This window comes from Melanerpes formicivorus, unplaced genomic scaffold (genome assembly GCF_026170545.1).
Source record: "Melanerpes formicivorus ecotype bairdi unplaced genomic scaffold, bMelFor1.0.p_v2 SCAF_7, whole genome shotgun sequence".
Taxonomy (NCBI): domain Eukaryota; kingdom Metazoa; phylum Chordata; class Aves; order Piciformes; family Picidae; genus Melanerpes; species Melanerpes formicivorus.
In genome coordinates, this window is record NW_027142359.1 from 5,921,479 (window position 1) to 5,949,460 (window position 27,982).

General features: G+C 42.2%; 2 protein-coding genes across 9 annotated transcripts in view; one reads left to right on the forward strand and one right to left on the reverse strand.

Moving 5' to 3' along the window:
• Window positions 1-46: 46 nt before the first annotated feature.
• On the reverse strand, window positions 47-26,488 carry ITGB3BP (integrin subunit beta 3 binding protein). Of its 3 annotated transcripts, none has more exons than XM_068140808.1 (9): window positions 26,384-26,488; window positions 22,281-22,323; window positions 17,626-17,761; window positions 15,072-15,147; window positions 14,152-14,230; window positions 12,903-12,996; window positions 10,760-10,819; window positions 2,154-2,207; window positions 47-995 (listed from the first exon to the last, which is right to left on the reverse strand). In XM_068140808.1, the coding sequence occupies exons 1-9, from the start codon at window positions 26,386-26,388 to the stop codon at window positions 985-987; spliced, it is 558 nt and encodes a 185-aa protein (XP_067996909.1). In that variant the 5' UTR covers window positions 26,389-26,488; the 3' UTR covers window positions 47-984. The 3 variants fall into 3 exon arrangements, with proteins under 3 accessions (XP_067996909.1, XP_067996908.1, XP_067996910.1); XM_068140807.1 differs by lacking the exon at window positions 26,384-26,488 and adding an exon at window positions 22,672-22,723; XM_068140809.1 differs by lacking the exons at window positions 2,154-2,207; window positions 26,384-26,488 and adding an exon at window positions 22,672-22,723.
• The window catches only part of EFCAB7 (EF-hand calcium binding domain 7), a 31,199-nt gene continuing 29,704 nt past the window's right edge, over window positions 26,488-27,982 (forward strand). Inside the window, exons 1-2 of one of the 6 annotated variants that reach the window (XM_068140799.1) lie at window positions 26,493-26,813; window positions 27,519-27,600. The gene's annotated coding sequence lies outside the window, so the exon portion shown is untranslated. Of the gene's footprint in view, window positions 27,616-27,982 lie in introns of all 6 variants that reach the window. The other 5 variants (XM_068140801.1, XM_068140802.1, XM_068140800.1 and 2 more) reach the window with 5 other exon arrangements.

Sequence of the window (27,982 nt, forward strand, 5' to 3'; positions counted from 1 at the left end):
GTATTTGCCCAAGAAATGATGAAATACCACATTTCATTATATTTAATAATTGCCATGGTGTAACTTTAATTGCTAACTGAGGTTACAATCAGGTTCTATAAAATATTGCTGGTGCACACCACCCTTCCATTATCACACAGATCTGGTGCATCCTGTACACACAAGAAACATAAGCAGAGGAAGCCTAAAGAGAAGAATGGTGCAGATGGTGAACAGAGTGAGGAGCCAGCGCAGGTCCCTTCCAACAGTTACAAACACTTGTACCCACTCAGGCTGCACAGAGCAAAAATGTTGGTATGAACTAAAAACTCCAAAAGCCTGAGTGTGCAGCACAGCATGGGCTCAGAGCCTACAGCTGCTGTGCCTTGGGTTTCCTGAGAGTAGGAAACATCTTTGCAGATGCTAAATATGTCCCTACCTTTGGCAGCCACAGTCAAGGGAAGATGTTTGCAAACAACTTAAACGTGTTCAGCACTCAGAATAATTCCTTGCATGTAAACCTTCCTCTTTCTTCTGAGCATAGTTGGCTTTGAGAAGAGTTGTGAATCTTACTAGTTTAAATGATATTTTGCTTGGGGGCTGAAGATTTGTTCCATCTTTTAATGCGGTTTCTTCTCACCCAGTTCTTGGAGGGAGGGTTAAAGTGGAGGGATTTTGTTAATTAAAACAGTAAAATTCAGTATTTGCAGTAAAAAGCTACAGCAAAGAGTTTCTTTTCCCTGCAGTAGCAAGCCTAACCCCGCAGTTTGTAGGCATGCTTGCATAAGCCAACCATGCTATATTATTTACATTGAGATTATCTGGTTGTGCACATTGTTAAGTTTAAATAGATGCCAGAAATTTTATCTAGATGTGCACCTGCCTGGTGTAACGAGCCATCCCAAACTGGTATTTGCTGGGGAGATTGGTTTACAGCCATTTCTTCTCTCCTTTTAAGTACAGTCAAGCAGATGTAGAAGTTGGGGTTGATGTGGAATGCATTTTTCACATAATGCCTGTGTGGAGACAAGGAATGACCAAAATAAATAGCAATTAGACAGCAGCAGCATCACTCATGTGATCTGCTCAGCAGGGCAGGACAGCACCAGCCTCACTGCACATGACAGACAGGCAGGCAGACATCCTGAGGCAAGACAGAGCGACAGATGGTCTCCCTTGGACTGCAGGAACACTTGGAGATGTTTTAAGGAAATGCTGAAGTTTCGATCTGGAGAACTAATTGCTAAAAGGTCACTTAGCTGTCACAGCAACAGTTTGTGAGCAAGAAAGCAAAGGGGGTTACAGTGCTGGTCACAAGACCAAACCAGAACAGGAATTGTGTGTCTTTCTTTGGGACATCAGGTGCAAACCCAGTATTCACCAATAGATAATGCACTATCCATGGATATTAACAGCAGAGACACAGGTGTCCTCTGAGCTTACTTCAGCAGGAGTTCACCTGCCAAAAAGCCAGTTGAAGACTTAAACTGGCTCCTGTACCACAGAATGCCCAGAGAGTGGTGGTGAATGGTGCCACATCGAGCTGGAGGCCAGTCATTTTGGTTGGAAGAGACCTTTAAGATCATCGAGTCCAACCATTAACACAGCACTGCCAGTCCGTCACTAAACCCATGCTCCTCTGCACCACATCTCCACAGCTTTTTAGTCCCTGCAGGCATGTTGTACAGTGCTGCTGCTGCTATTTCAGCTGGCCCATTAGCCCTGCAGCCCACTGTCCTGCCTTGATAAAGACCACTGCAGAGAAGGGAACACTCAGCACCTTTGCAGGGAAGCAGCCTCTGCTGAATTCCAGGGCATCACTCATGGCATGTCCAAAGGTAGAGTGCAAAGTACACAAATGCTCTCACCTTCATTATGTGTCTTGCAGCTGATTGCCCATTCTTGAGGAAAATGACAACAGCGTCAAGGAGGAGAAAGGCTCCTGGGTGTCTGCCAATGGGGCAGGGCTGCTGCAGCTTCAGTATTGGTTTGCTTACCAAACCGGTAATGAGAAATGCCACATGCAGAGTCACAACTGATTTCCCATCAAGTGCTCACAGCCCTGACTGCAGCCTACACACTAGGCCACTCTGCAAGGGGTTGAAAATTCGGCCCCTTGGTCCTGATCAACATATGCGTGGAGAAGGCACAGAGCAGACCAGGGAGGTTCTTACCTTGGTCAAGGAGTGAGGTCAGGAAGGCAAAGCTGCTTGTACTCTGAACATACTCTGTGGAGGAGGAAAGGCTACTTTGAAAACCAGAGCATTGCTGGGGTTAGAGGATGTGTAAATCCCCCCACAAAGGTGACTTGAGTTACTGAGGTGGTTAAGGGAGCCTCTTTTACTTCATACAGTTACTGTGTCTCAACAGGAATTTAGGAGATTGTTTTAGTTAGTTAGAATCTTTAAGGCTGGAAAAGACCTCCAAGGTCATCAAATCCAACCACTAACCCAGCACTGCCAGGTCACCACTAAACCACGTCCCTCAGCACCACAACTGCGCAGCTTTTCAATCCCTCCAGGGATGGGGACTCCACCAGTGCCCTGGGCAGCCTGGGCCTGGACTTAACAACCCTTTTGGGGAAGAAATTATTCCTCATGTCCAACCTAAACCTGCCCTAGTGCAAGTTGAGGCTGTCTCCCTGTAAGGGTACACACTATGCTATGTCATTCATTACCAGCAATAACAGAGCAGAAAAGGATGTGTTACAGGTGTTAGAAGCTGGTCTGTCTATTTTATTAATAATAAAAGAATAAATAAAAATCCATAAGGACCATGGTGGAAGATCCATCAGAATTCCATCAAGCACTGTGAGAGGAACTACCCTCCCCTGAGTCCTCTAAGGAGACGGCCACAAGAGGCAGCCACACCTGAGCCCTATATGCAAGGAGGGCAGGGATGGGGGTGAAGGGCTGAGCAGATGGCTGGAAAAAGGAAAGGAAAAGCGTGCAGGGGTAGAAAGGAACTCAAGGAATGAGAACATAGAGGGAAGGGTCTGGAAGCAGGTGCTGCTGAGTGCCAGGCTGCAGCAGATGATCAGCTCTGGTCACAGTACCCTGAGTGCACTTCAATTCCACCACCACAAAACGTGAAGAGAAAATTCATTATTATTTGCTCTATATTAAACATCCTGAGAAACACAAACAGATACTTACAGCAGATTATGGCTAAAGAGACTGCTCCTGTGAGGAAAGGGTTGTGTATTGTTCAGCCTGGAAGAGAGAAGCTCCAGGGAGACCTCCTCGTGGTCTTTCAGTGCTTCAGGGGGCTTATAAGAAAGCTAGGGACAGACTTTTTAGCAGGGGCTGTTGTGACAGGACAAGGGGTGAGGGTTTAAATTAAAAGAGGAAAATTTAGACTAGATGTAAAGATGAGTATTTTACACTGAGGGTGGTGAGATCCTGGCCCAGGCTGCCCAGAGAGGTGATAGATGCCCCATTTCTGGAACCATTCCAGGTCAAGTTTTTTGGGCTTTGAGCAACCTGCTCTAGTTGCAGATGTCCCTGCTGACTGCAGTAGGGTTGGATTAGATGGCCTTGAAATGTCCCTTCCCACCCAAACCAGTCTGTAATTTTATATAAACCTAGATGGAGAGAGGCGTCAAAGCCACCAGAGACATGAGGGGTGGTAGGGAAGATTCTCCTCAGTTCTCCCCACTTAGCATGGCCTCACACACTTTCTGTGACGCAGAAGACCTGCCTGTGGATCTGACATGAGGTGCCAGTGACACCACCTGAAGCTGACCCAGCCCAAGCCAGAAATTCTGTCTTAAGATGGGTCTGATGAGGTTACTCTAGAAAAATGGCATCCAGTTCAGCTCTGCCACAGGTGTAACTTCTCAGCCTCATACCCCATAGACACCATCTCTTCATAGGAATCATCACTGAAAAATACCACTGACTCTTGCTTGGAATAGGAAACTGCCTGGGCTGGTGTGACAAGGGACAGAAAAAGACACTGAATGACAAGCTGGCTTCTTTGTACTCATTGCAACTTCCTAGTTCAGCCTCTATGAACACTTTAGTCACTGACTGTAGCATTCTGACCCGTACATGGTTCTCAACCCTTGGAACAGGCTCCCCAGGGAGGTGGCTGAATCCCTATCCCTGGAGGGGTTTAAAAGACAGAGAGATGTGGTGCTGAGGAACAGGGCTTAGCACCAGCCTTGGCAGAGTTAGAGAACAGTCGGGACTCAAGGATCTGCACTTCACTCTGAGAAGACATTTTAAAAACGCAAGCTGTCCAGGTTGATCTCAAACCTCATTAACTCAGCTTTCCTTCCAAAATAAACCACAGCAACACATTTTCACAAACCAGCCCTATTTATAGTAATGTTTATCCAGATGGCACCAAGATTTAGACACTCAGATAATCAAATCATGTGATTTACCACTCCTATGCTCCAAAACCTTACCATACCGCTTCTAGCACTTTTAAAACAAAAAGATGTTTGTTTTAAACTTTTGGTGGTGGCTTTTCTTTGTTGGGTTTTTTTTTTTTTTTACTGTGTGACCTAATGAAGATAATGAGTTGCTCTTAATAACCCCAGCAAAGCCTTAACAACCCTCTCTCAACATCTTCCTACACAGAAGTCCTAAACTATCAAAAAGCAAAGGGAACATCAGCAAAATCTCTGGATAAGAGCGTTGTGATCAGAGCAGCAGGGAAAGGATCTGTGGAGGGCATCAGGAAGGTGCTTGTACTGCAGCCAGAGCAGCAGGGAAAGGATCCCTGGAGGGCATCAGTAAGGTGCTTGTACTGCAGCCAGAGCAGCAGGGAAAGGATCCCTGGAGGGCACCAGGAAGGTGCCTTTGCTGCAGCCAAGAGCAACTCAACCTGGATGCAGGACCAGCCTGTCCTTGCTCGCTTCTCTGCTCACGGTTTTGGGGTTGCACAGGGCAAGGCAGCAGCTGGAGAGTCACCAGAGGGCTCATCCCTGTGTTGGTGGGTTGGTGGAAGCCTTGCTGCCCTTTGCTGTGGTGTCTCCTGGCCCTGGGCCCACGAAACCCATGAAAAGGAGCAGAATGTGCCCAAGTTTCTTTTCCCCTCCTACTTCCCAAGTTGGACTACTCTAAAACATTTGCAGTTCTAAAAAGCAGAGAGGAAAAAAAATGTTCACCTGTCAGGTGATATAAAACCAATCTTCTCCTAAATGTGCCAGAATAATTTTTCTCCACCTCAACCACAGTTAAAACCTTCAGTCTATCCGTTCCTGTCTTTTTATAGTATTTTTATTTAATAAAACCTATTAAGACTCCCATACAAATCTCTTTACTTATGCTTTTATCTTTTAACTGATCAATTTTTATATTGCTGACATCCCTTCTTCACCATTTGCTCATTTAAAAATTCATAGTAGATGAGCTATGTCTCGGGGGGGGGAACGTCTATAAAATTTGTTACAGCTGGCAAAGGCGTTGTGAGGCAGGGCTGGCACATGACTAAATGCTTCACAGCAAATAAAATTTGTTTCTGCAGTAAGCAGAACTGTTTAAATGTTATTTATTTTTATGTTTCAACGAAAATATATTGTGAAGTGCTGCCTTGATTTAATAGGCAACGACGGCTGTGTACACGCCGCGCGGGGGAAAATTTATGAAACCTTTGCACAACTCCTTTAATTGAATTTTCCAAATCTCTCACCACACACAAATAATCAATATCTTCTGCAGAGAAAACCAGTCAGAGTTATTACGGTCTTTCTTTTCAATTTTGTTGTCATCAGCACATACACAGCACCTGGATATTTGTAATGTCTGGATGGGCCAAGTTATTTACACCTCTTAAACATATAATTGCTACTAAGTGAGTCCAAACTAACGTTTCTTTTCTGCCTTTTTTTTTCCCTAGGGGGGGGAAGTGGGGTTTGTTAAAATAATTATATTCATGGGAGAAAAAGAGTATTTATTCTCCTGCAGGAGCTCCCTCATGGAGCTGTTGAAAGACCTACAATTCCTTTTAATTTTTCATCAAGCTTAATACTCTAAAAGTCTAGGTCTACTGGAATTAAAAATTAATAGTTGTTGCATCTGGGGAAAGGTAGATGGAAAAATAGAGCATAAACACAAGTGTGGAAATCATGAATAAAGGTGGCTGACACCCAAATCCAAGGTGCAGGGTGACAGGTCTATATGTATATACGTCCCAGGCCTGCAGCCATACGTCTCATGTGCATTTCTGTATCTGCCACCTGAGTTAATAGCTTAATATTTTATCTACATAGCAGAGGATGGTAAATCATGGCAGAGGTTGGTAATCTGCCCCCTTCCTTCCACCTGAAAAGCTGCTCCTGCTGCTGACCTCAGATCCAGACTGTATTTTAAAACACACTCCCTTAAGGTGTGGGTACAACCCAACAGACCCAAAAGCTGCAGGGAGAAATCATGGACTTGGGGGTCAAGCAGAAACCCGTCCTTCAGCTCCTCTGCCCTTCAGCAGACAGATGACTCCCTTGTCCTGGGAAAACCACTAGGCACTGCAGATTTTGGGTAGCAAAGTGGATTCTGCTCCCTCTTCTAGACTGCAAAGGGCTATCATAGTTACAAACTGAGTAAGGCCTGCTTACAGAGGATGAGAGGTGTACAGCCACATTCAGCCTCAGCTACACCAGCTTTTAACCAACCCCCCCACCGCAGAGTAGCAACCAGCACACTCCTCTTGGTGCGCTTTGGGCCCACCTCACAGCTACTTCTGATAGCAGAATGATTTCTCTGGGTCTCTGCATGAGGATGGATTTAGGATGAAACCAGACCCACTCCTCAGCTCAGCACTGCAGCATCAGTTTTGCTGAACCCAGTGACATTTAAAAGCGTTCACCTTAAGGTACAGCTGCAGAATGCAACAGAGATTAACTTCTCCCCAGGTCTGATGGCAGAAAAACCTGAAGAGCTGAAACAGATCTTCCACATGAAGAGCAGATGACCAAGGCCACATTGCCTCCAGCACCACATAACCTCATCTAGTTGCAAATGCACTTGAGAGGTCCCTTCCAGCCCAAATTTGTCTGTGATTTTGTGTCTTGCCATCTCTTCAGACTCCAGAAACTGGCTTGGTGAGTGGGAACTCAGTGTTACCTGGGCTCTGATCTCTCCAGCTTTGCTTTCCACTACCAATTTCAAGTGGTGTTAAATGAAAATCCATCCAGTCAACCCTGATCCAGTCTCTGGGAAAGCCACCACTGCTTGCAATGAGTGCAATCCTCAGTCACTGGCCTCAAAGCCAATATGGAAGTTAGGAATGTTTAGAAGTAAACTTAATAGGGATTATCACAGATGCCCATGGGCTGGGCAGGAAAAGGAACACCACAGAAAGGAAAGTGGGGTTTATTTTATTACAAGACAAATGCTGAAGATAGTTTTCCTTAATCCTGCAAGTATTTGATCTTCTCTAACACTCTTTTGTTGTTTCTTCCTTGGACAGCAGAGCCATGGATACAGAACCACTGAATTGTTTCTGCTGGAAGAGACCTTCAACCTAAGACCACCATGGCCATTAAACCATGTCCCAAAGTGCCATCTCCACACTCTTCTTGAACACCTCCAGGGATGGGGACTTCACCACCTCCCTGGGCAGCCTGTTCCAATGCCTGACCACTCTTGAGGGAAAGAAATTTTTTCCTAATCTCCAACCTAAACCTCCCCTGGCACAATTTCAGGTAATTTCCTCTCCATCCATCACCTGATACTAGGGAGATGAGACCAACCCTCACCTGGCTCCTTTCAAGGAGTTGTAGAGAGCAATGAGGTCTCTGCTGAGTCTCCTTTTCTCCAGGTTGAAGCTCAGTTCCCTCAACTGCTCCTCACTAGACCTGACCCTTCACCAGTTTCATGCCCTTCTCTGAACCCACTCTAGTACTTCAGTGTCTTTCTTCTAGTGAGGGGGTCCAAAACCAAATACTCAAGGTGTGGCCTCCCCAGTGCTTGAGTACATGGGGACAATCACTTCCCCACTGCTGGCCACACTGTTGCTGACATATTATTTATCTCAGTGTTTCTCTTTTGTGACAACCAGTTTAAGCAGCTTTGCTGCTTGGAATGGTATCTTCACTCCCTGAAACTCTGAACCCATTAAATTTTCTTTCAAAATATGCATATCCCAACCCACACATCCACTCTCAACACACACAAGGCCTGTTGGGGGCTGCAAAGGCTGCTGGAAAGCAGTTCTGTGGAAAAGGATCTTGGACTCCTGGTAGACAATATGTTATCCATGGGACAGCAATGTGCCCTCCTGAGCAAGACCAGTGGTCTCCTGGAGTGCATGACAAAGAGCGTAGCCAGCAGGTCAAGGAAGGTTCTCCTCCCCCTCTACACTGCCCTGGGGAGACCACAACTGGAATATTGTGTCCAGTTCTGGGCTGCCCAGTTCAAGAGGGATAGGGATAGACTAGAGAATGATCAGTAGAGGCTACAAGGATGATCAAGGGACTGGAACATCTGTCTGATGGGGAAAGGCTGACAGACCTGGGGCTGTTTAGTCTGGAGAAGAGCAGCCTGAGATGGGATCTCCTTAATGTTTATAAATACCTTAAGGGTGAGTGACAAGAAGAAGGGGCCAGGCTCTTTTCAATGGTGTCTTGTGATAGGACAAGGGGCAATGGATACAAACTAAACCACACAAAGTTCCACCTCAACATGAGGAGAAACTTCTTTACTGTGAGGGTTCTGGAGCAGGCTGCCCTCAAGAGGTTGTGGAGTCTCCTTCGCTAGAGATTTCCAAGACCTGCCTGGATGCATTCCTGCCCTATGTGATCCTGCTCTGGCAGGAGGGTTGAGCTCAATGATCTCAGAGGTGCTTTCCAGCCCCTATCATTCTGTGATTCTATGAAACATACCAACTAGATTCCATCTCTTGGCAGTTGCCTTACAGTTTGCTTACATTCTGTTCAAAAACATTTTGTTTACTGTAAATACCAGGCAGGGACAAACAATGGTGCCATTTTTGCTGCTGGTGGCACAAAATGATATACAGACTTCTACATAATGCTGCCCATTCAGCAGGGAATGTTTTGAACTGAGTTGTTTTAAGTTGAGGTTGCTTATGTAAAGTAAATAAATTTCATGCCTCAGCATGTGATGACAATGTGACATTCCAGCTGTAGCAAGCCACTGAACAGGCCTCAGTTTTAAGTCTTGAGCATAGCTAATTAAAAATAATTGTGAAAAACCACATCCAGAACTAACCAGCAAACATCTCCAAATGCTTTGCTTTTATCATGCACTTCTTTGCCTCTCCTACTGCTGGATTTTCAAGACTAGAAAACTGAATTTATTCTTTTTTAAAGCAAAACTGACACTGAAACATCATCAAAACTGGTCAACTTAAACTCATAATTCTATCTGTCACCCTGCTTTCACAGAATATCTCCTTTCTCACCTCACATTTAGTCTTTGGGGCTAGTTTCCAGGCCAAAGATGAGACTATGAGTGTATGAGCATTAAAGAGCAGTGCACAGAGGAAGCCATCGCTGTGTAAAACTCCAGTGGCCCATGGCATTGGCCACTGTCAGTGCCAGACAGGGGCTGGGAGCACTTGAATAGGACATCCAGAGCTGTAAATCAGCAGGTTGCACAAGCATGTCAAATACCCTTGAAATGATGCCACTCTTTTTTGTTTGTGGTGATCCACTGGAGCCAAGGAAACTGAAGTTTGATCAGTTTGCTTCCCCTTTAAGAGAATTCTCCACAGCAGAAAGAATTCAGAATGACAGAATGTTTTGGGTTGGAGGGGACCTTACAGGTCACTTAGTTCCAACCATACTGCCATAGGCAGGGACACCATCCACTAGACCAGGTTGCACAAGGCCCCATCCACCCTGGCCTTGAAACCTCCAGGGAGGCAGCAGCCACAACTTCTCCAGGCAACCTGTTTCAGTATCCCACATTTAGGCCTGTGGAAGAGCAGGTACAACACAAATCAAAGGGGCTGCTTGTGATATGAAGCTGTCCTGCTGGTTGGCACAGCAGAGATGCCATCATTGACTTTGACTTTGATTCGGGTTTTGCTCCATTTTAAGATAGAATGTGTGAAGATAACAGAATCAGTGGTGACTGCTGTTTTTACTGGGTGTAAGGGAAAATAAAGCTTGTATGTATCCCTGGCTGCCACCTTCCCAGCTAGATGAGGCACTAAAATGGCTGTTGGGGGGCAGACTATATTAAATGCTACCAACTTCCAAATATTTTCACAGCCCTAGTTATGAAGAAACCTAATACCTGGGATTTCACAGTCCCCTGGAGTGTGCTAAACACCTCACAACACACAGAAGGTGAAAAAGGGTCTGCTGGAAAGACTGCATGCTACTTGATTGCACACTGAAAATGCAGGCAGAGGAAGAGGGAGGAGGAACAGGGATAACTGGCATATGAATGGTCTGTGAACTCTCTAGGACCTGACTGCACATTTGTAGACTATGCCTCAAGTGCAAAATCACTAACGATAGTCTTCTCCTTGCTCACTTTCAAGGAGAAACACCCAATACAATGAAAACAGCAGAAAATTGAGAAGGTTTTCAGAAGAAGGACATTTGATTATCATAATGTCCACATCCTAAAGGTCACCCAATTTATGTCAAGTGGAAAGAACTAAGAAGGAATCAACTGGAAGGAACCATCAACTAGGAAGGAGTCAACTAGCAAGGAATCAAGAACTAGGACAGAATCAACTGAAAGAAACCATCAACTAGCAAGGAATCAGCTGAAAGGAATCATCAGCTAGGAAGGAGTCAACTGAAAGGAAGCATCAAAACATTGCTTACAAGGAGTTATAAAAAGTTTTATACCTTGGGCAGGAAGTTTTCCATGGTTCCTTTTCAACAGCTGCAGTTTTTCTGCTTGAGTCACTAGGGAGGAAATAAATATGGGATCAATAAACATTGTTCAAGAGATTGCAAAGAAAACAGTACTTATGCCACCTTTCTCACTTTCAAAGCACTTGGGTTTTTCTTCAGGTGAGGACAAAAAAAGCCCCCACTTACATAAGTAATGGTGATCCAAAACTTAGCAAAACCTGTTCAGAATTGAGGGTTGTGACACATTGTGCTTACACATTCCATACTGTATTTTTTTCCCATTTTTGTCTTCTAGTTCTGATGTAGTGCTTTGCTTCTAACTCAGACATAGAGGGAAAAGATGACTCTTCCCCATCTTGAAGGCCATGAGAAGCTAACAGAAAGAGTGGACATGAAGTGTGGACAATAGCTGTGAGATTTCATTTGGGCACTCTCACTGCCCTATCCACATTGTAGGGTAGTAATGTAAACACAGGCTGTTTTCAGCTAACCTTTTTTTGTCTGAGCAAGGATCTGATTGTGTGCATTACAGTGGGAACTAGGCCAGTGCATACACATGCAAAATGGAAAGAGAATGGCCATTGGAAACCAAGTCGGGAAAGAAATGGTGATTGAGACAAGAGCAGTTGCTGGAATTGTGTGGTGCATAAATTCCACTGCTGTGGTGAATGCACTTGATGCACTGAAAAATAAAGTCACAGGGCTTCTCGGCAAGACAAATTTCCTGGCACCTGTGGCTTTAGCCTTCATCTGTTTCCAACTGTGAGCAAAGCAGCAGCCTCAATCACTTGAGGTTCGGTTTTCCTAGAGCTAATTCTCATGCTTTCACACTGCAGAAAACAGCAGCCAGACAGGTTGTGGCATAATGGCAAAAAAACCACATTTGCTGCAGGTTAAAAAATTGTCTTCTCATCTTTGCTGGGCACAGGGACCACTTGTGTACATAAATTATTCACATTCCCTGGAAACTAGAGTAGAGGTTGGTATGAAGTCTATAAGGACAACATATGCAGATCTTTGAGGAGATGTAGAAGTAGGTAAATGCAGTCTTAGACACACACCTGCACCACAAACACACCACATGGGTACAGAGGAAAGGCGTTGCTATTGTGAACACAAATGAACAAACTGTCTGAGGCATAAAGATTGGGGCCCCTTGGGTGCCACCTGCTGCCTTTCAGCACTTTTAAGAGTTACAGGAATGACCTGTTAACTAGGAAATTCTTCTCCCAGAAATAGTTTATTTTTCCCTGCAATTACCACAGAATCATAGAACCATTTTTGGTTGTTAAAGACCCTTAAGATCATCAAGTCCAACTATTATCTAACTCTGCCAAGTCTGGTACTAAACCATGTCCCTCAGCATCACATCTCTGCCTCTTTTCAACACCTTCAGGCATGGGGATTCAACCACCCCTCTGAGGAGCCTGTTCCAGTGCTTTTTGCATTACACTATTTCCCCATCACATACTCCCCTTCTAGCTGCAGAGGGAGTTGGAAAGAGAAGCATGAATCCATTTTTTACTGCTGGAGATTCACATGTCCCAAGAACCTCTGACTTGGAGTAAGGATAAAGAGTTTCCTAAAACCAGACACATAGAAATGAAAATGTTTGGCTTTCTGGGTTCCTTTGGAAAAGTATTACAGATGTGCCAGCTGCAAAGTGCCCTTATCCCAACACAATAAGCATCTGGTATGTCAATCTTTTAAAGACACATGAATAGCAATTTTGAAAGCTTGGAAACCTATATTCAGCCTAATCCTCCTAACCAGGCAAACAAACAAAACAACTTCCTTGCCAAAAGAGAAGAATAGGGGATGCAATCAAAGTGCAAACGTTTAGCCTAATCACTACCTAACGATCCACTAAGTATCTAACTATTTACATCAGAAAAGGTGTTGCTCTTGTCAGTTTTTCCACCCCATCTGTGACTGTGAGTTAGAAGAGTGGGCTATTGGGGCTGCCTTGCTTTTATGTCCCTGGTTGGATGTATTTAAAGACATTTAAGGTGCATTTATGCTGACCAAAACCACTCAGAGTCTTGGGGTCTAACGCTTCACACTGTTACATTTGGAGTGCTCGATGTTAAATTGTCATAAAAAAGGCAAAAAAATAATTGAAATTCCTCCTTACTTAGCACTTGAGTTTTCTCCACTTCGGCACTCAGGGCACAAGACAAGTCCGAGACACCAATGATGTTCTCAAGCTCTTTACTGCCCTCTAAAGCCTGGAAAAAAATAAAACAAAGAGACTGTCAAATCTCCTTCCCAAGCAGTCTACTTAGAGCTCTACAACTTATATAATAACACCTGGAAAAAATATTTCCTAAGGTCTAAACCATGTGCGAGACTCCACCTCACAGAAAGACCACGGGAGGAGAAAGCTGAAGAGCATAAGAAAATAAAGCTGCTTTTGCAAGTGGCATTCAGGTGCCTTTTTTAAGTGTTACTTAAAAATCTCCTGTTGTTTAAGCTTCCTTCCTAAGTCCTCAGCTGTTTAAACAGATTAACACTTGATCCTCAGAAAAGCAACCCTGGCACACGGACAAGCTTGGTGTAATATGTGAGTAAAATGGAAATCCACAAGCACTTAAGATTCTGTTGAACACACTCCTCAGCATTTCATGATAGTCCTAAAAGCACACATTATGGATCTCAGGAGAAATAGAAAGGATTTTTCCATAGGGCTTTTTTTTTTTAATAAACATTTCAATTAAAATCGTTTTCATTAGGAGCAGGGTTTTTTGGTAACTAGAACATTGTCAGGCCACATATGCAAGTAAAATAAATCAACAGAATACTTGGAGTAGAGGAAACTATTTCATTTTATTACTATATTGTACTATTTCAGTATTATGTTTATTTTATTATATTAGATGACTTTACACAACGTTACTTATACAGCAACAAACTTTGTGCTAAACTTACTAAGGAAACAAACTGTGACTGAAACAAGAACATGATTCACATTTTAGCATGTGGTAGACTGCTAAATGACGACACCTTAGTGGTAAATGAAACAGTACAATTCAACACAAAGTGCTCTTTAATATTTAAGGACAAAAATCTATGCAGTAATAATTCATATTTCAGGTTCTAAATCACAGTCGATAACCACTTCTTTTATTTTTGTACAAAATGAGGAGTGATATAAATTACTCTATTTGGGAAAGCAGTTCTTCTAATAAAAAAAATTAATCAATAACCCACTAAATACTGAGTTTTCCCTGCATTTTCTAGATTTCCAAGTCAAAACTACCTGCTTTCAAGTAGTCTATTTTCATTCCTACCTAATCCTCAAAAGTCACATGTTGCATTTTAATTTCAATTTCAAATCCTGTATTAAAAGTAGGTTAAAAAAACCAAATCCATGTAAACCAGACCTGTAGGTTTGTCAGACTGGCTCTTATTTTCAGAATTCTAACCAATGAATTCTTCACTTTGGACTGTAATTCCACGAACCTGCACAAAAGAAAAAGTGCAAACAGAACAACTGCAATTAGCCACATGGCTGATAATCTGTGCTCACAAGGTTTCCCACACTTTCTTCATGTTTGGACTAGATGACCTTGAGTGGTTCCTCCAAACTAAAGCATTTTATGATTCTTTTAAGTTTTCTCACACTGTAGTTCTCCTAAATTTTGGGGTTCTTATAAGGCTGATTCTCCCTTCTGTGGGAGGAAGCAGTAAATGGCTTATTTCTGCTGTCTCCAATTGATTTGCATGTTTAAACGGTTCAAAGAGAAAACTATTTAAATGCTTTGCTAACTGTGGGCTTCCCCAAGTCCATTACCAGCAGGAAGCTTATAGCTTAAAATACATTGTGGGAAAAAAGACAAGAATTTGAAAAGATTTTGAAAAGCAAACCTGAAGTTTCACCAGGACCATCTGTGGCTACTTCTTAAATAAAAAAAAAAGCCACAGTCCTGCATCACTGGCACTGTATCTTAGGCAGTTAAGGCTTCCAAAAGAGTGAAAAATGTACACTTTCAGATGAGTCTGGAAAGGCAAAACACAGCTTGCTTTCAGTAGTTTAATTAGGATACTAAATTGTGTAGGACCACGAGTGTGTCTCCTGTAACTGGCAGTGTTTTCAGTCCCAGTGAAAAACAGAACTGGCTGTCAGTTGCACTGCAAACCCTGCATTGGTCTGTACCTGTAACTGATAGCCTGTGCCTTTGAATATCCAATCGTGGGGAATGACAAGTATTAAAAGATAATTGCTATGAATTCTGTGGGAAATACGAATCTTCTATAAGTAAAACAAACAGCACAGCATCCCCTTTGCACTTTAGATACTCACGCCTCCTGCTTTGTTTGAGGCTGCCCTCTTCTGGGTAATCTGATTTCTGAATCATTCTGCTCTGTGGTTCTATCTCCTGGGAAGTTCACAAGAGAGAAAAGAAACAATAAAGGTGAAGATAAGTATTTGAATCACGTGGAAAGGTTGCTAGTATGAACCTGACTTCCAAAACAGGACAGACTCCCTTGTGATGACACAGAGTTCACTATAATTTACTCCTCTGTCATCTGGCTTCTCATCAAGTCACATTGCATTTCTATTGCTGAAAATTTTGGGATTATGGTATCACTAAATGGAATTTAGCATAATTCTGACACAGTTACTATGTTCCATTCAAAGTTTTTTATCCTGTTAACTGCCTAAAGCCAGCACAGAGCATTACCATGAAAACACTGTAATGACTGAACAAGGAAACCTCCCTTTTCCTTTACTAAAAAGTGCCTGGCCCCCAACTCCACCTTGTAAACAACTACAAAGAGACACTGCAAACTACCTCCAATAGGTCTGACTTGCTATAGTGACAATAAAATGTCCAATGACAGGACAAGTAGTAATGGGTGCAAGCTGGAACAGAGGAGGTTCCACATGAACGTAACAAAAAAACTTTTCACTGCGAGGGTGAGAGTGCCGTGGAGAAGGCTGACCAGAGAGATTGTGGAGTGTCCTTCTCTGGAGACATTCAAAACCCACCTGGATGCGTTCCTGAGTGACCTGCTCTAGGCGGTGCTGCTCTGGCAGGGGGGTTGGACTGGATGATACTTCGAGGTCCCTTCCAACCCCTACCATTCTGTGATTAGGATAAAGCTGCTTCTGTTTAGATTCTTACTGATTAGGGAACTGAACTGAACCAAACCAAACCTCCCCACACAGGACTGTAATTACACTGCCACCAAATCACCCCATACTTCCAGGCTTCTTCAAGTATTCTGCTGTATTTAATAAGGAAAAGGGATGGAATGGGCACAGATTATAGCATTTTCAGCTTGAAGGCTTCTAGTCATTTTCATTTTTTGGTCAGCCAGCTTTGACAGAATCCCAAACTTTCTTGATCAGATTCCTTTTAAAAAACAAGCCTTAAAATCCTGGGCCCTCCTTTTTTTTTTCTCTAGAGGAAAAATCCACTTTGGCAGATCCATCACAAGGGCATGTGGTGCCATAAGCTTGTGCAAAAATCTGCAGACATCCAGATAAATTTCAAACAGTGCTTATTCTATCCTGGTCAGAATATTTCTGCTCATCATAATTCATGAATATTAGTGAGGCCTAAATTACTTCATATAAATGCCAAAATATATGGGGCATAAAAAGCTCTTTAACCCAACAAAAAAGGCATAACAAGAACTGATGGCTGAAAATTAAAGCCAGACAAATTCAAAATCAGATCATTTTTTTTTTTTAATGGTGAAGGTAATTGAACAAGGAACTTGTTAACAAGGGAAGCAAAGGATTTTTACTGTTATTTTTGAAGTCATTTGATGTCTTCAAGAATTAACCTTCTTGCTAGGAGCTGTATTGCAAGGAAATGAAAGCTCTTGGGATCTGTATGGGAAGGATGATAAGAAAGTCCTGCTGGTGACCTGATGGTAAAAGCCATGAAAGCAGGTGAGTCTACTGAATATACACTTCTGGAGCAGTTATGGTCTGCATCAACAACTGTGACTATGTGAACACATATCCTAAAGTGAGCTGGAAAAATGTAATTATAAAAAGGCCAATTTTCTGTGAGATAAGGACATTCAGTGTTATGTTAGATTAACTAAACATTGCTGTAAAGAGCCTGTTTCATAAAAACCAGTAAAAATTACATAAAAGAATGCAAAGCAGAAGGGTTAAACTTACTGAATTTCCCTTTCAGCTTTGATTTGTTAAATATACCTAACTTCCAATATTCCGAGAAAAATATAAATCATAGACTGGTTTGAGTTGGAAAAGGTCACAAACATCATCTAATATCAACCACTCTTACTAGACCAGGTTGCTCAAGGCCCCATACAACCTGGCTTTGAACACTGCCAAACTTAGAACCTCTACAGCTCCTCTGGGCAACCTGTTTCAGTGCCTCACCACCCTCACAGGGAAGAATGTCTTCATGTCTAATCTAAATCCAGCTTCTTCCAGTTTGAAGCCATTACTCCTTGTCCTGTCAATCCATGCCTTTGTTAAAACTGCACTATGTATGTTTAGACGAAGGCATTTACCACTAGAAGCCTGGAAGTACATAAATCAGAACTTGTGTTGCAAATCTCACAGTTCTCAAAAGGCCACAAAATTAAGCATGCAGTTCTTCTGACCACAAGGGAGGCCAGACCTCAGCTGTGTATTATAAACAGAAAGCCAAACTGGTTTCATAAACAAGTTGTTTCATCATCACCCCTGTGGACTGATAGGGAAAAAATTCGATCTTTAAGAATTAACATCAACTTTTCCAAAAGAGATTAAAGACTTTTGAAGGAGAGGAGTAAGAAACCAAGCATAGCATACGAGACATAACTTACTAAATCTAGCCAGTAAGTAGAAAAATGTTGCAGTAAGAAAGATGGAACATTCAACTAACCATCTGATGGGCCAGTTCTGAGGTTTTGTGTTTTGTAACTCACAGGAGATGAAAATGGACTCATCTGGCAAGTTCCTGTTGTTGGTGAGTAGTTTAGATTTTTCCTTTTGGTCTTTGAAGGTGTTGCATCAAACAGCTAAAATATAGCAAAAGACAAAGAATCTTAGATGTGTGTTGGCTGAAGATAAAGAAGGACCTGGTCCATCTAAACCTACAACAGCTGTAAGTTTCCCTTGTGATAATTAAATGCTCTCTGGCCTCCACCTTTCTTGTCAGTAGGGTTACATCTTGCCACTCAACCCAGACAAAGGCTCTCTGAACTAGCTGATCGTAGATTTTTCTACCTAAATTCCTAACTTTTTTCATATTTCCATTTATGAAAGCTCCAGGTTTTCATAAGCAAAAAGCATCTGGTTTCCAAAGATTTAGGTATTTTGGCCTGGACACCTGAGGTGTTTTGTTTGTTTGGGGTTTTTTGTTTTGTTTTTAAAAGCAGTCAAAATCTGTCATTATTCTTCTTACAGTACTGAGAACTTAATACACAAACTGTAAGCAGCTATTTTTACATTTTAATCCTCTCAAGAGATAGTTATTTCTAATGATTTCCTAAACAAATGGTAATGTTGGGTTTAATACTTGGACTTGATGATCTTGAAAGTCTTTTCCAGCCTATATGATTCTATATCAATTAAAAAAAAACACATCTGAATGAGTGCCTTAAATCCAAATTTTGTCTCTGGACCAAATGAGGATTTCAAGATGTCTAATGATACAAAAGGAGTTAGTTAATGATGCTAAAAGAATTGTGCAGGGAAGTTCTCAGAACTAGTCTGCAATCCTGGGATTATATGGGACATAATTCACACTGTAGACCGGATGCTGAATTACAAACTGGGATTCAATGCACTGCTAATGAAAGGAAGGAGAAAAACCCAAAACAAACCCACACTTTGCACATAAAGGGCTTCTAGTAACAGGTCTATGCCACATAAGAAGTCTAGCAGCTTTAAATAACACTATAAAGGGATATTTTGTGCAAAACCACTTTTCACAGTCCCTTTCAACATTTGCTCAAGGACAAAGAAGGTCTAAATGCAGTGAAACAGGCACCTTTTTTCCCTATGGTTTAGTGAGTATTTTTTTTTTTGCCTCTTGGAAACGTGATATCAAAGCAAATCCTATACAAACAAAGACACAAGCAGAAAAATAGGAAAAAACCACCAAACAAGCAAGCAAACAAAGGATAACCCACCAAGAAAACACAAACCACCCAGAAAACCAGAAAGATTTAAAATTTGCTACAATCAAGAGGTTTTGAGTTTGGGGAGAAAATCCATCTCTCTATGTTTTTACAACTGTAGCAAGCATAGGAATGCATCATCCACTTCACAACTACCACCCTTTTCTACCAGCTTCAGTCTCACTCCACCTGTAAAACCATCCATCATTTGTCTTCATGTCACTCATAACAGTCACTCAGTTTCCCACAGTATTTCTTCAATGAAGCTTTATTGTAGATGATTATTCTGTAATCTCTTTAGGTTCCAGTTATTATTCCATTTATTAAGGTTAGAAAAAGTATAATAGGTAAGAATATCAAACTGTTTCAGTACGATGAATGATGTACAAGGTGAAGAACTGGGGTATATATCATTAAGAATGCAAGGTACCTAACCCAAATTGTGAGGAAAAAAAGTAATAATTAAGGAATCAGACAAGCTGCTAATTGCACTTTGGTAATACATTCATTTGAAACTGCAGTGGAAGAAAAATCATTTGTTCTGTTTTCATACTTAATCATATATTGTCCTGCTTTGCTGAAATAAGAACCTTTTAAAAATCAGATTAAACAGCACAGGAATCTCCTGCATGCTCTGGGCAAAGTGTCTAGTGGAGGGACATGGTTGGGAGCAAAGACAGCCTGAGCCCAGAGTGTAGTACAGAATGGGAAGAAAACTCTTGAGAAGGCCTGAGCCTTATAGGTTGCACCTCTCTCAAATATCCCCTGGAAAATTAACCTACAGTAATTTTAAATCTCAGAAGAGGTGGTAAAAAAGCAGCATTTTTAAGGTCAATAATCAGGTTCACCAGGTAATGTGTGAAAGCCACAAGCTATATCAGGATGTGGAACAGGAGCCAGTAGCGTGCCCAGGTGGCCAAAGCATCCTGGCATGCATCAGCAATAGTGTGGCCAGTAGGAGTAGGGAAACGATTGTCCACCTGTATTCAGCACTGGTGATGTCACACCCTGAAGTACTGCATTCAGTTTTGGATTCCTCACTACAAGAAAGACATTGAGAGGCTGGAGTGGGTCCAGAGAAGGGCAGTGAAGCTGATGAAGGTCTGAAAAGTCGGTCTGGTAAGAAGCAGCTGAGGGAACTGCAGTTGATTAGCCTGAAGAAATGGAGGCTGAGAGGAGACCTCATTGCTCTCTACAATTCCCCGAAAGGAGGTTGGAGCCAGGTGGGGTTTGATCTGTTCTCACAAGCAACAAGCTAGAGAACAAGAGGAAATGGCCTCAAGTAGCACCAGGGAAGGTTTAGGTTGAATATTAGAAGAAAATTCTTTACTGAAAGGGTTCTCAAAGACTGGAACAGGCTCCCCAGGAAGGTGGTTGAATCCCCATCCCTGGAGATGTTTCAAAGAGGCAGAGATGTGGTGCTGAGGGACGTGGTTTAGCACTAGACTAGGTAGAGTTAGATACTGGTTGAACTCGGTGATCTTTCCCAACCAAAGTGATTCTATGATTCTATATAAAAAATAAGCTTCTAGTATTTGCTTTCAGTTTTCTAACTGCAATATTATTAAATTCCACTTGATTAGATTTGCAACATTCAAGCAGGCTCAAGAATGCTGCACATCACCTTTAAGTGAGTTACAGTAAAGTATTGATCCCACTTTAGTAATTTTAATGTCATCAAACCTCTTCTGTAACAGGGAGAATCTTCAACCTACTTACACTTTCAAGGTATTTTTCCTGCTTGAATAGCAGCCTCAGCCACCATTTTTCTGGGCATGAACTAACACTCCTATGAGCTGGAAAAGTGACCACAGTACTTAGAAGGACAGTAGTTATTTGGCAGTAAGAATTTCTCTTCCACAAAGAGGAGTCTTAGCCCAGTTATGTATTTTTAGCATGATATGATTTAAAAATCACAACACTTAAACCCATTCCTCTCTGATCTGGTTAGCTGAGGCATGCTCTGGATAGTCTGACCAGTGGAGCAATGAGTGTCTCCTGAATAATAGGAAAGAAACTGAAAAACCAGCAATGGATGTGGCAGAGCTAAACCAGGTAGTTCATGCAAATCATGTACGTACTACTTACATTCCTTCCAGAATGTTATTTAATTATGCTACACTTGACATCTTTGACAAGTATCTGTTAAATCCTAGTGCAAAACTACATTGTTGAGATTCCAGTCCAAGTTGGCATCATTCAAATGGGCTTTTGTTAAGATTTTTGCTGCACAAGAAGCTGAATGCAGGTAGCCAGCAAGTGACTTTTTGTCTTACAGGAAGAAGGCAGGGAAGGAATCACTTTAAGGCAGAAAAGGAACTGTGTGTCATTTCAGCTGGACCGCTCACCTACAAAAAATGTTCCTACAGCCCAAGAAACAGATGCAAAATTACAGTCACAGCTGCATTCAGAGCAGAACAAGTTGGGTAATGGTACACTAAGCTGCTAATTAAATTGCTAATGATTTTTTTTTAGTGCCACTGCGGTATTTTGCCACCTTTGTTTAAATAAAAAAAGTATTCAGAATTTTTGTCAAATTGAAAACTTCTTTTTTGCTAAATGCCACTGAGGCCTCCAAATATGTAGTGCATAGAAACAAATCTCTTCAAGAGAGCAAAGACATGGAGATTTATTAGGAGCTCATTTGCTGACCAGTTATTTCTATCCACTCCAAAATTTTCCTGCCTTCAAATACCGCCATCTTTCACAAGCTCCTCTATGTTGATGTCTGCAGCAACACCCACTGCTGGTAGGAGCAGATAATAAATTGACATATGTCATAACATGCTGGTACTGGGACTATACCATAGCTGCATTTACAAAAAAATAATAGCAACAGTACAATTTTATTTTTATTGTGATAACTGCGGTGAAATTTATCTCAGTGCTAGTTCTTTATTGTTTCATTATGCCAGATAAGCGGAGGGAGGTAATTACATCCTTGACACAAAAATGCCTTTAATGTTTTCATTTCAATTTTGCAGTTTATAACACGCAGATTGCAGCTTTATCATAATTCCATATTGTTACATGTACAATTAACATGGTAGAACATTCGCTTCCAGGATAATGGAGCTAATTCCTAATGAATGATTTCACCCAGGATCTTAACTCCTTCAGCTCTGGGGGTAAATAGTGATGCTATAAAAAAATAAATAAATCAAAATGCTCATTTCTCCATTATTCATACTTACAGCCAGGCAGTTCCAGGACAAATAGAATACAATCCATTTTATACTAATAGTTTCAGCAGTTTTGTGCCTTGTTAAGAATTTTCTAGACAAGATCCAATCTATACCAATCTAAATGGAGCTATAATGTAGTATCATGTTTATAGACATATGTGTGCACATCACACACACACACATATATATACACACAGCCCAGATGATTCCATACACCAAGATATACTTACATTATCTTTTTTAACAGTGTCCAACTTTAATGCTCTCTTAACCCTGCAAGAGAAAAATACGGACAAGTTTTATGGTCATCTGGACACAAAGATTTCTGGTAGTAAGGTCCAGAATTGGTAATTTTAAAGACATTCTCTTTTCTTGGGTTTTTTTTAAATGTTATGCACAAAAACTAATCTCACCCCAAGCCAATAGATTATCTGATTGAAATCCTATGTCACAAAAACATTGCTTGTTTAGAGGGATAAAGTGTTTGCATAAGACAATCCAACTCTCTGTTTCATACCAGAGACAAAAAATGAAGACATTTGACACAAAATTGCTCTGCAGGTTTGTCTCTTTCTCACAAAAACCCGAGGAACAAATTCAAAAGCGTTATCATTTACATACCTTCTGAGCAAGGGCTGAAATTTTTTTGCCATTAGTTGAAATAATGCATCAGGCATTTCAAACACAAGCACAGCCAAGGTGAAAAAAGTAGTTCTTCCCATCATTTTTGCTCTTAGCATGATTCAGTGCTACCAGACTACGACTTAACCGGGGAACAGATGCTCTATGTCTTTACAGGTCCCCAAACCATAAGAAACTATTTGCTAGCCTTCTTCACTATACTGATTCAGGAACATGCCAAGCTCTCTCTGCAAAATCTGCACTGCTGAACTGGATGCCCAGCTGTTAATGGCAATGCTGGAAGAGGAAAGCTGAATATTTATAATACTTTATATCGTACAGCTGTCTTCTAAAGAGCAGTCATCAAAATTTTATTGAATGCGGGCTAAATGCTCAAAGGAAAGAAAGGTCAACATAAATTAAGACTATTTCTCCCAGAGACAACTGAAACTTTTTAAGCACATTCCTAAATCTTAACAATAGTTTCAAGCATTATATTGAACAAGGAGGGGGAAACATTTAAAGTCTTTATAAGAACAGACCCCAGGAAACATAGAGATTATATCAAATTACACAAGATTTAGTTCCATTTTCATCTCAGAAGAACAATGTTTGGACTTGAATTAAGATGACCTCGTTCCAAACATATCTTTTTAATAATCTATGTTATTATTCCAAAACTGTAAATTAAAGTCTTGGAAGACTACAGTGAAAACCACGTCTATGAAATATAATTCAGCCAACAATCCCATATGAATTTTACAGCTATCTCTGTAACAAAAAGAAGGGGAAGCATTCTACCTTAAAAAAGCCAAGTAAACAGGTAACATTTAAATAAATAAATAAATAAAAGCCTGTGAAATGCTTGCCAAAGGGCAGCCAAAGCTGTAACAGTTTGATGGAATTCTTTACAATGTATTTCTTTTTTTTTCAATAGAAACCCATATTGCTTAAGGAATGCAGACTCCATTACATCTTCCACCCCAGTGGCAGCAGAGAAATGTTCTATTTATTAATCCATCTCCTCTGAAAGGATACTCTGGGGGCCAAGGCATTTGCATGTTATACTAAGGCATGTTATGATGGAAGTTTTTATGATGGACTTCACAAGAAGCTGGAAGACAAAGTAAAGCAGAATCTGGACTCAACATTGCTGTAGGATGAAGATAAACGAGAAATGACATGAAAATCCCACTAAATTATAAATATTTAGAAATTTTCTTAGAAAGTTGTGGACTGGTCAAGACTATATTCTTTGAAATACTGTGTACAGCAAGAGAGTTACAGGCAGCCCAAACTCCTCTCAGGGGCCTGCAAACTGTCAGCAAATACCCGAAGCTACATGGCAAATAGACAGCCTCACTCCAGGCAAGCCCATAAAGCTGGAAGGAGCAGCAGGGATGCAATTTTGCCTTCACAAGGTCAATTTTGCCTCACTTCTTGCAATACTTTCCAGCAGCCTGGTTTGCTTGTGGACATATTTTAATTATTGTCTTTCTGATGCCATAAGGAGAAAGTAAATCTCTGGCAACTGTGCTTCGTTCAAAATAAGTTATGTGCTTTTAGGCTACTTGCAGTCCCTGGCTATAACTTACGAAACAAAACTCATCCAGAAATCTAACAAGAAGATCCAACTGGCCTAAATGTCTTGTCTCAAATCCTTACAAACATGAACTTGGAGAAAAACTAATGCATGGAAGAAGAGCACCAGCTTTCATTTATGTTTGGCACGGCTGGAAAAGCCCTGCTGTGGCTATGGTGCAAAATCAAATGTCAGAGTGTGAACAAGAAAAGGAGACAGAAAGATGAGGCAGTACACAACTTATTTACCTGAGTTTCCTACCCTTGAATTGGTTCAAAAATTCCTGATAAGGGTTAATTAATTTTCTTAACTGCAGAGTATGATGGCACATATTTATAGCCAGCTGCACAACTTGCAATAATTACTTTGCCCATAATACTTATCAGGTTAAAGAACCACATATTGCTTCTACAGTACATTGTTCACTTATCATTCCAGGTCATATTATCAGTTCCTCACTAATACTGGAAGATCTTCACTCGTTTGAAAAGTGCTTTGATGAAACCACTTACATGAGGAACTGCTTTACAGCTACAGTCTAGGTATGCAGTTTAACTTTCTTTAAAGAAATTAATTTCCTGATATTGTTTTTAAGTCCACATGCACTTAATTTTCCTCCATTTACTAATGAATGCAATGGTAATGGTCATGTATGACTTAATATAAGACCCCACACAGAATCAAGGAACTTGATTATATTATTGAATTAAAAATAGCTTAAAAGTATTGTAGTGTATTTTGAGCCATTCCAATTAGCCTCCTCTTAAGTTTCTGCTTTTACTGGGGAAAAAAGAAAACACCTAAATATTTAAATTCTTGCTAGTATAAATGTCTTATTACTTGCAAAAGCAGAAAAAATACACAATCATTTTTTGTAGTTAAAACTTGCTGTGCAACCAGAAAGAAACAGACTTAAACATCAACAGATCAAAGCTTGTGTATTGATAAACTTCCTGTGTATTACTATTGTCTGGCATGATTACTTCCATTTCCAGTGGACAAGACTGGTAGAAGCTGGGATCTGTTAGCTGTAACACAAGTTATCATTGAAGCTGTATCAAGAGCTGTAAACTGGGACAATATTCCAAGTCTATATATAGGCAGAATGAGTCTAGAGATCTCACCTTACTGCTGTTGCTGAAGTTAGCAACACTCTACACATTTTCATAGAATACTTTTGATTGGAAAAGACCTTTAAGATCATCAAGTCCAACCACTCTCTAACTCGACCAAGTCTGATGCTAAACCATATCCCTCAGCACCATATCTCTATGTCTTCAAAGCATTTCTAGGGATAATTTTCTTTATTTTTCTTCAGAATCTTGTAATTAGAAAAAATACACAAGAAGAGCATCAGACTTGCATGACTATCACTTGATAAATTGCAAGGAATAGAAGAAATATGAACAGGATTTATTCCCACTGGAGGCAATATGAAGAGACTGCGCCTGATGGAAACTAGACACGGAATGTGTCATGCCCTTAGCACTGCAGGCCTGCAACAGCTTCCCACAGTAGCCTGCAGCACAAAGCTGGAAGCCAAAGTAAAGCTGAATCTGGATTTGACATGGCTGTAGGATGAAGAGAAATGAGAAAGCACAAAACCCAGGGGGCAAACTCTGCACAACCCATCCATGTCACGTCCTCTGTTCTTCTACCCCTACCACACATCCTTGCAGGCTTTAGCCACGGAATGTGCGGAAACAAACTCCCCCTGGCTGGGGAAGCCGGGAACAGACATGAAACACACGAAAAATGTTACACAAACCCGTGGGCATCGCCCGCCCAAACTCCCTCCGGATGAGGCTCTGGCCCAAGGAGCCACCTTAAATACTCCGTCCCATCAAATAGCTGCGAGACGGAGCTAGGAACAAAACCTGCCCTTCCCCAAGCAGCGCTGAGCTCCTCTGCACTCCGGGATAACCCCAGGAGTACATTTATCCTCTGGGAACCAGCTCGGGACTGCCGGGAAGAAGCGCTCCGCCCCACAGAGGCCCTGGTTCCAGCTGTCGCCCTGCTCTGTCTTTCCCGCCCGGCTCCAACGGCTCCCGGCGAGGACCCTCACTGTGGGGAGGAAAGCGGTGCTCAGCACTGGGCTTGCCCGCTACGCCGCCCATACCCGATACCTACGACATCGCAGCGCCTGGAGCCGCCGCCTTCTTTTACAGATCTCCCGCCGCTGCCGCCTCCGTGCACCGGCCAAACGCCGCCGGCTGGAAACGGCGCCGAGAGGGCGGGCCGGGGAGCAATGCGCCCGTCACCCTGCGGGGTGGGGCCTGGCTCTTGGGACCCCACTGCCCCCTGCTCTCGGTGCTGTGCAGCGGTACGAGCCGGGCCCGCGGTGCCCGCCGCCTTGGGAAGGTTTCCGCGAGGCCGGCTTGTGTGGGAGGTGAGGCCGAACCCTGTCCCCACTCGGGGCTGCTGCGGGTGCCGACGAGCGGGCGGGAAAGTTGGCTCCCACCTAACGGAATGAGGAAGGCGGATTAGGGTGACTTTTGCCTGGTAAATTTTGGCCAAGAAGACCCCGTGTCCACCGAAGAGGGAAGTAGTGAGTCATGTGGTAAAAGTTTCCTCATTTCAGTTTACAGTTGGATTCGGTGATACTTGTGTGTGTGTGTCTATGTTTAGTCTGTATCTGGGGCTAAACCTGCACTTGGGTGACCTTCTTTCACTAGAGAGATTCCAAACCCACCTGGACATTGTGATGGTGGGCAGCCTGCTGTGCGTGACCTTGCTTAAGCAGGGAGTGGGACTTGGTGATCTCCAGAGGCCCCTTCCAGCCCCTACCAGTCTGTGTGTAAACAACAGCCTACAGAGCAGCTACAGCCGGTGTTCCGCCCGAGTGCTCTGTCAGCCGATTACACCTGCCCAGCAGAGAAAGGGGATCAGGAAAAGGAGAGCAGACCCGATGGCTGACATGCAAGTGGATTTAATGAAACGAAACTAATACCAATTACAATATAAAGTTATACTCAGTACAGCAAAGGTACAGTCCTTACAATAAACAGGAAAGCATTCTGCAGGAGAAAGGAGAGGAGAAACAGAAGGGAGAGGAGCAGGAACTCAAAGCAAGAGGCTCCCTTCTCCTCAGCAAACTTCCCCCTTTATACTGAGCATAAGGATCATGGTCAGGAATAGACCCATAGCCGACTTGGCTCAGCTGCCCTGGCTAACTGCAAACTGCTAAGGGCCTGCAGCCTATGTTTGACCTGGGATCCTGTCAGTCTTAAGGGTTTTCTCTAACCTAAATGCTTCTGTTATTCAGGTGAGCATGGCCTGAGTTCTTGGGCTCAGAAGCTTAAGAAACATCAGTGGTGTGAGCTCTTCTGCCACCTGCAGTGGGAAAGGTCAGTATTGTCAAGGTATGACTTAATTCTTGGTTGGAATATGTTTTTTGTTGGTTAGAATCCTAGCAACTCAAATGGAAAATTCAAGGACAGGAAACTACTGGAGAGTCCAATGGAGAGGCACATGGATGATTAGGGGACTGGAGCATCACTCTTATGAGGAGAGGCTGAGAGACCTGGGGTTGTTTACCCTGGAAAAGAGAAGACTGTGAAGGAATCTTATAAATGCATATAGATAGCGAAAGGGTAGAGGTAACTGGGATGAGGCTGTGCACTTTTCAGTGGTGGCCAGTGATAGGACAAGGGGCAACAAACACAAACTCTAACCCAGGAGGTTCCATCTAAACTTGAGGAGAAACATTTGCTGTGAGGGTGCAGTAGC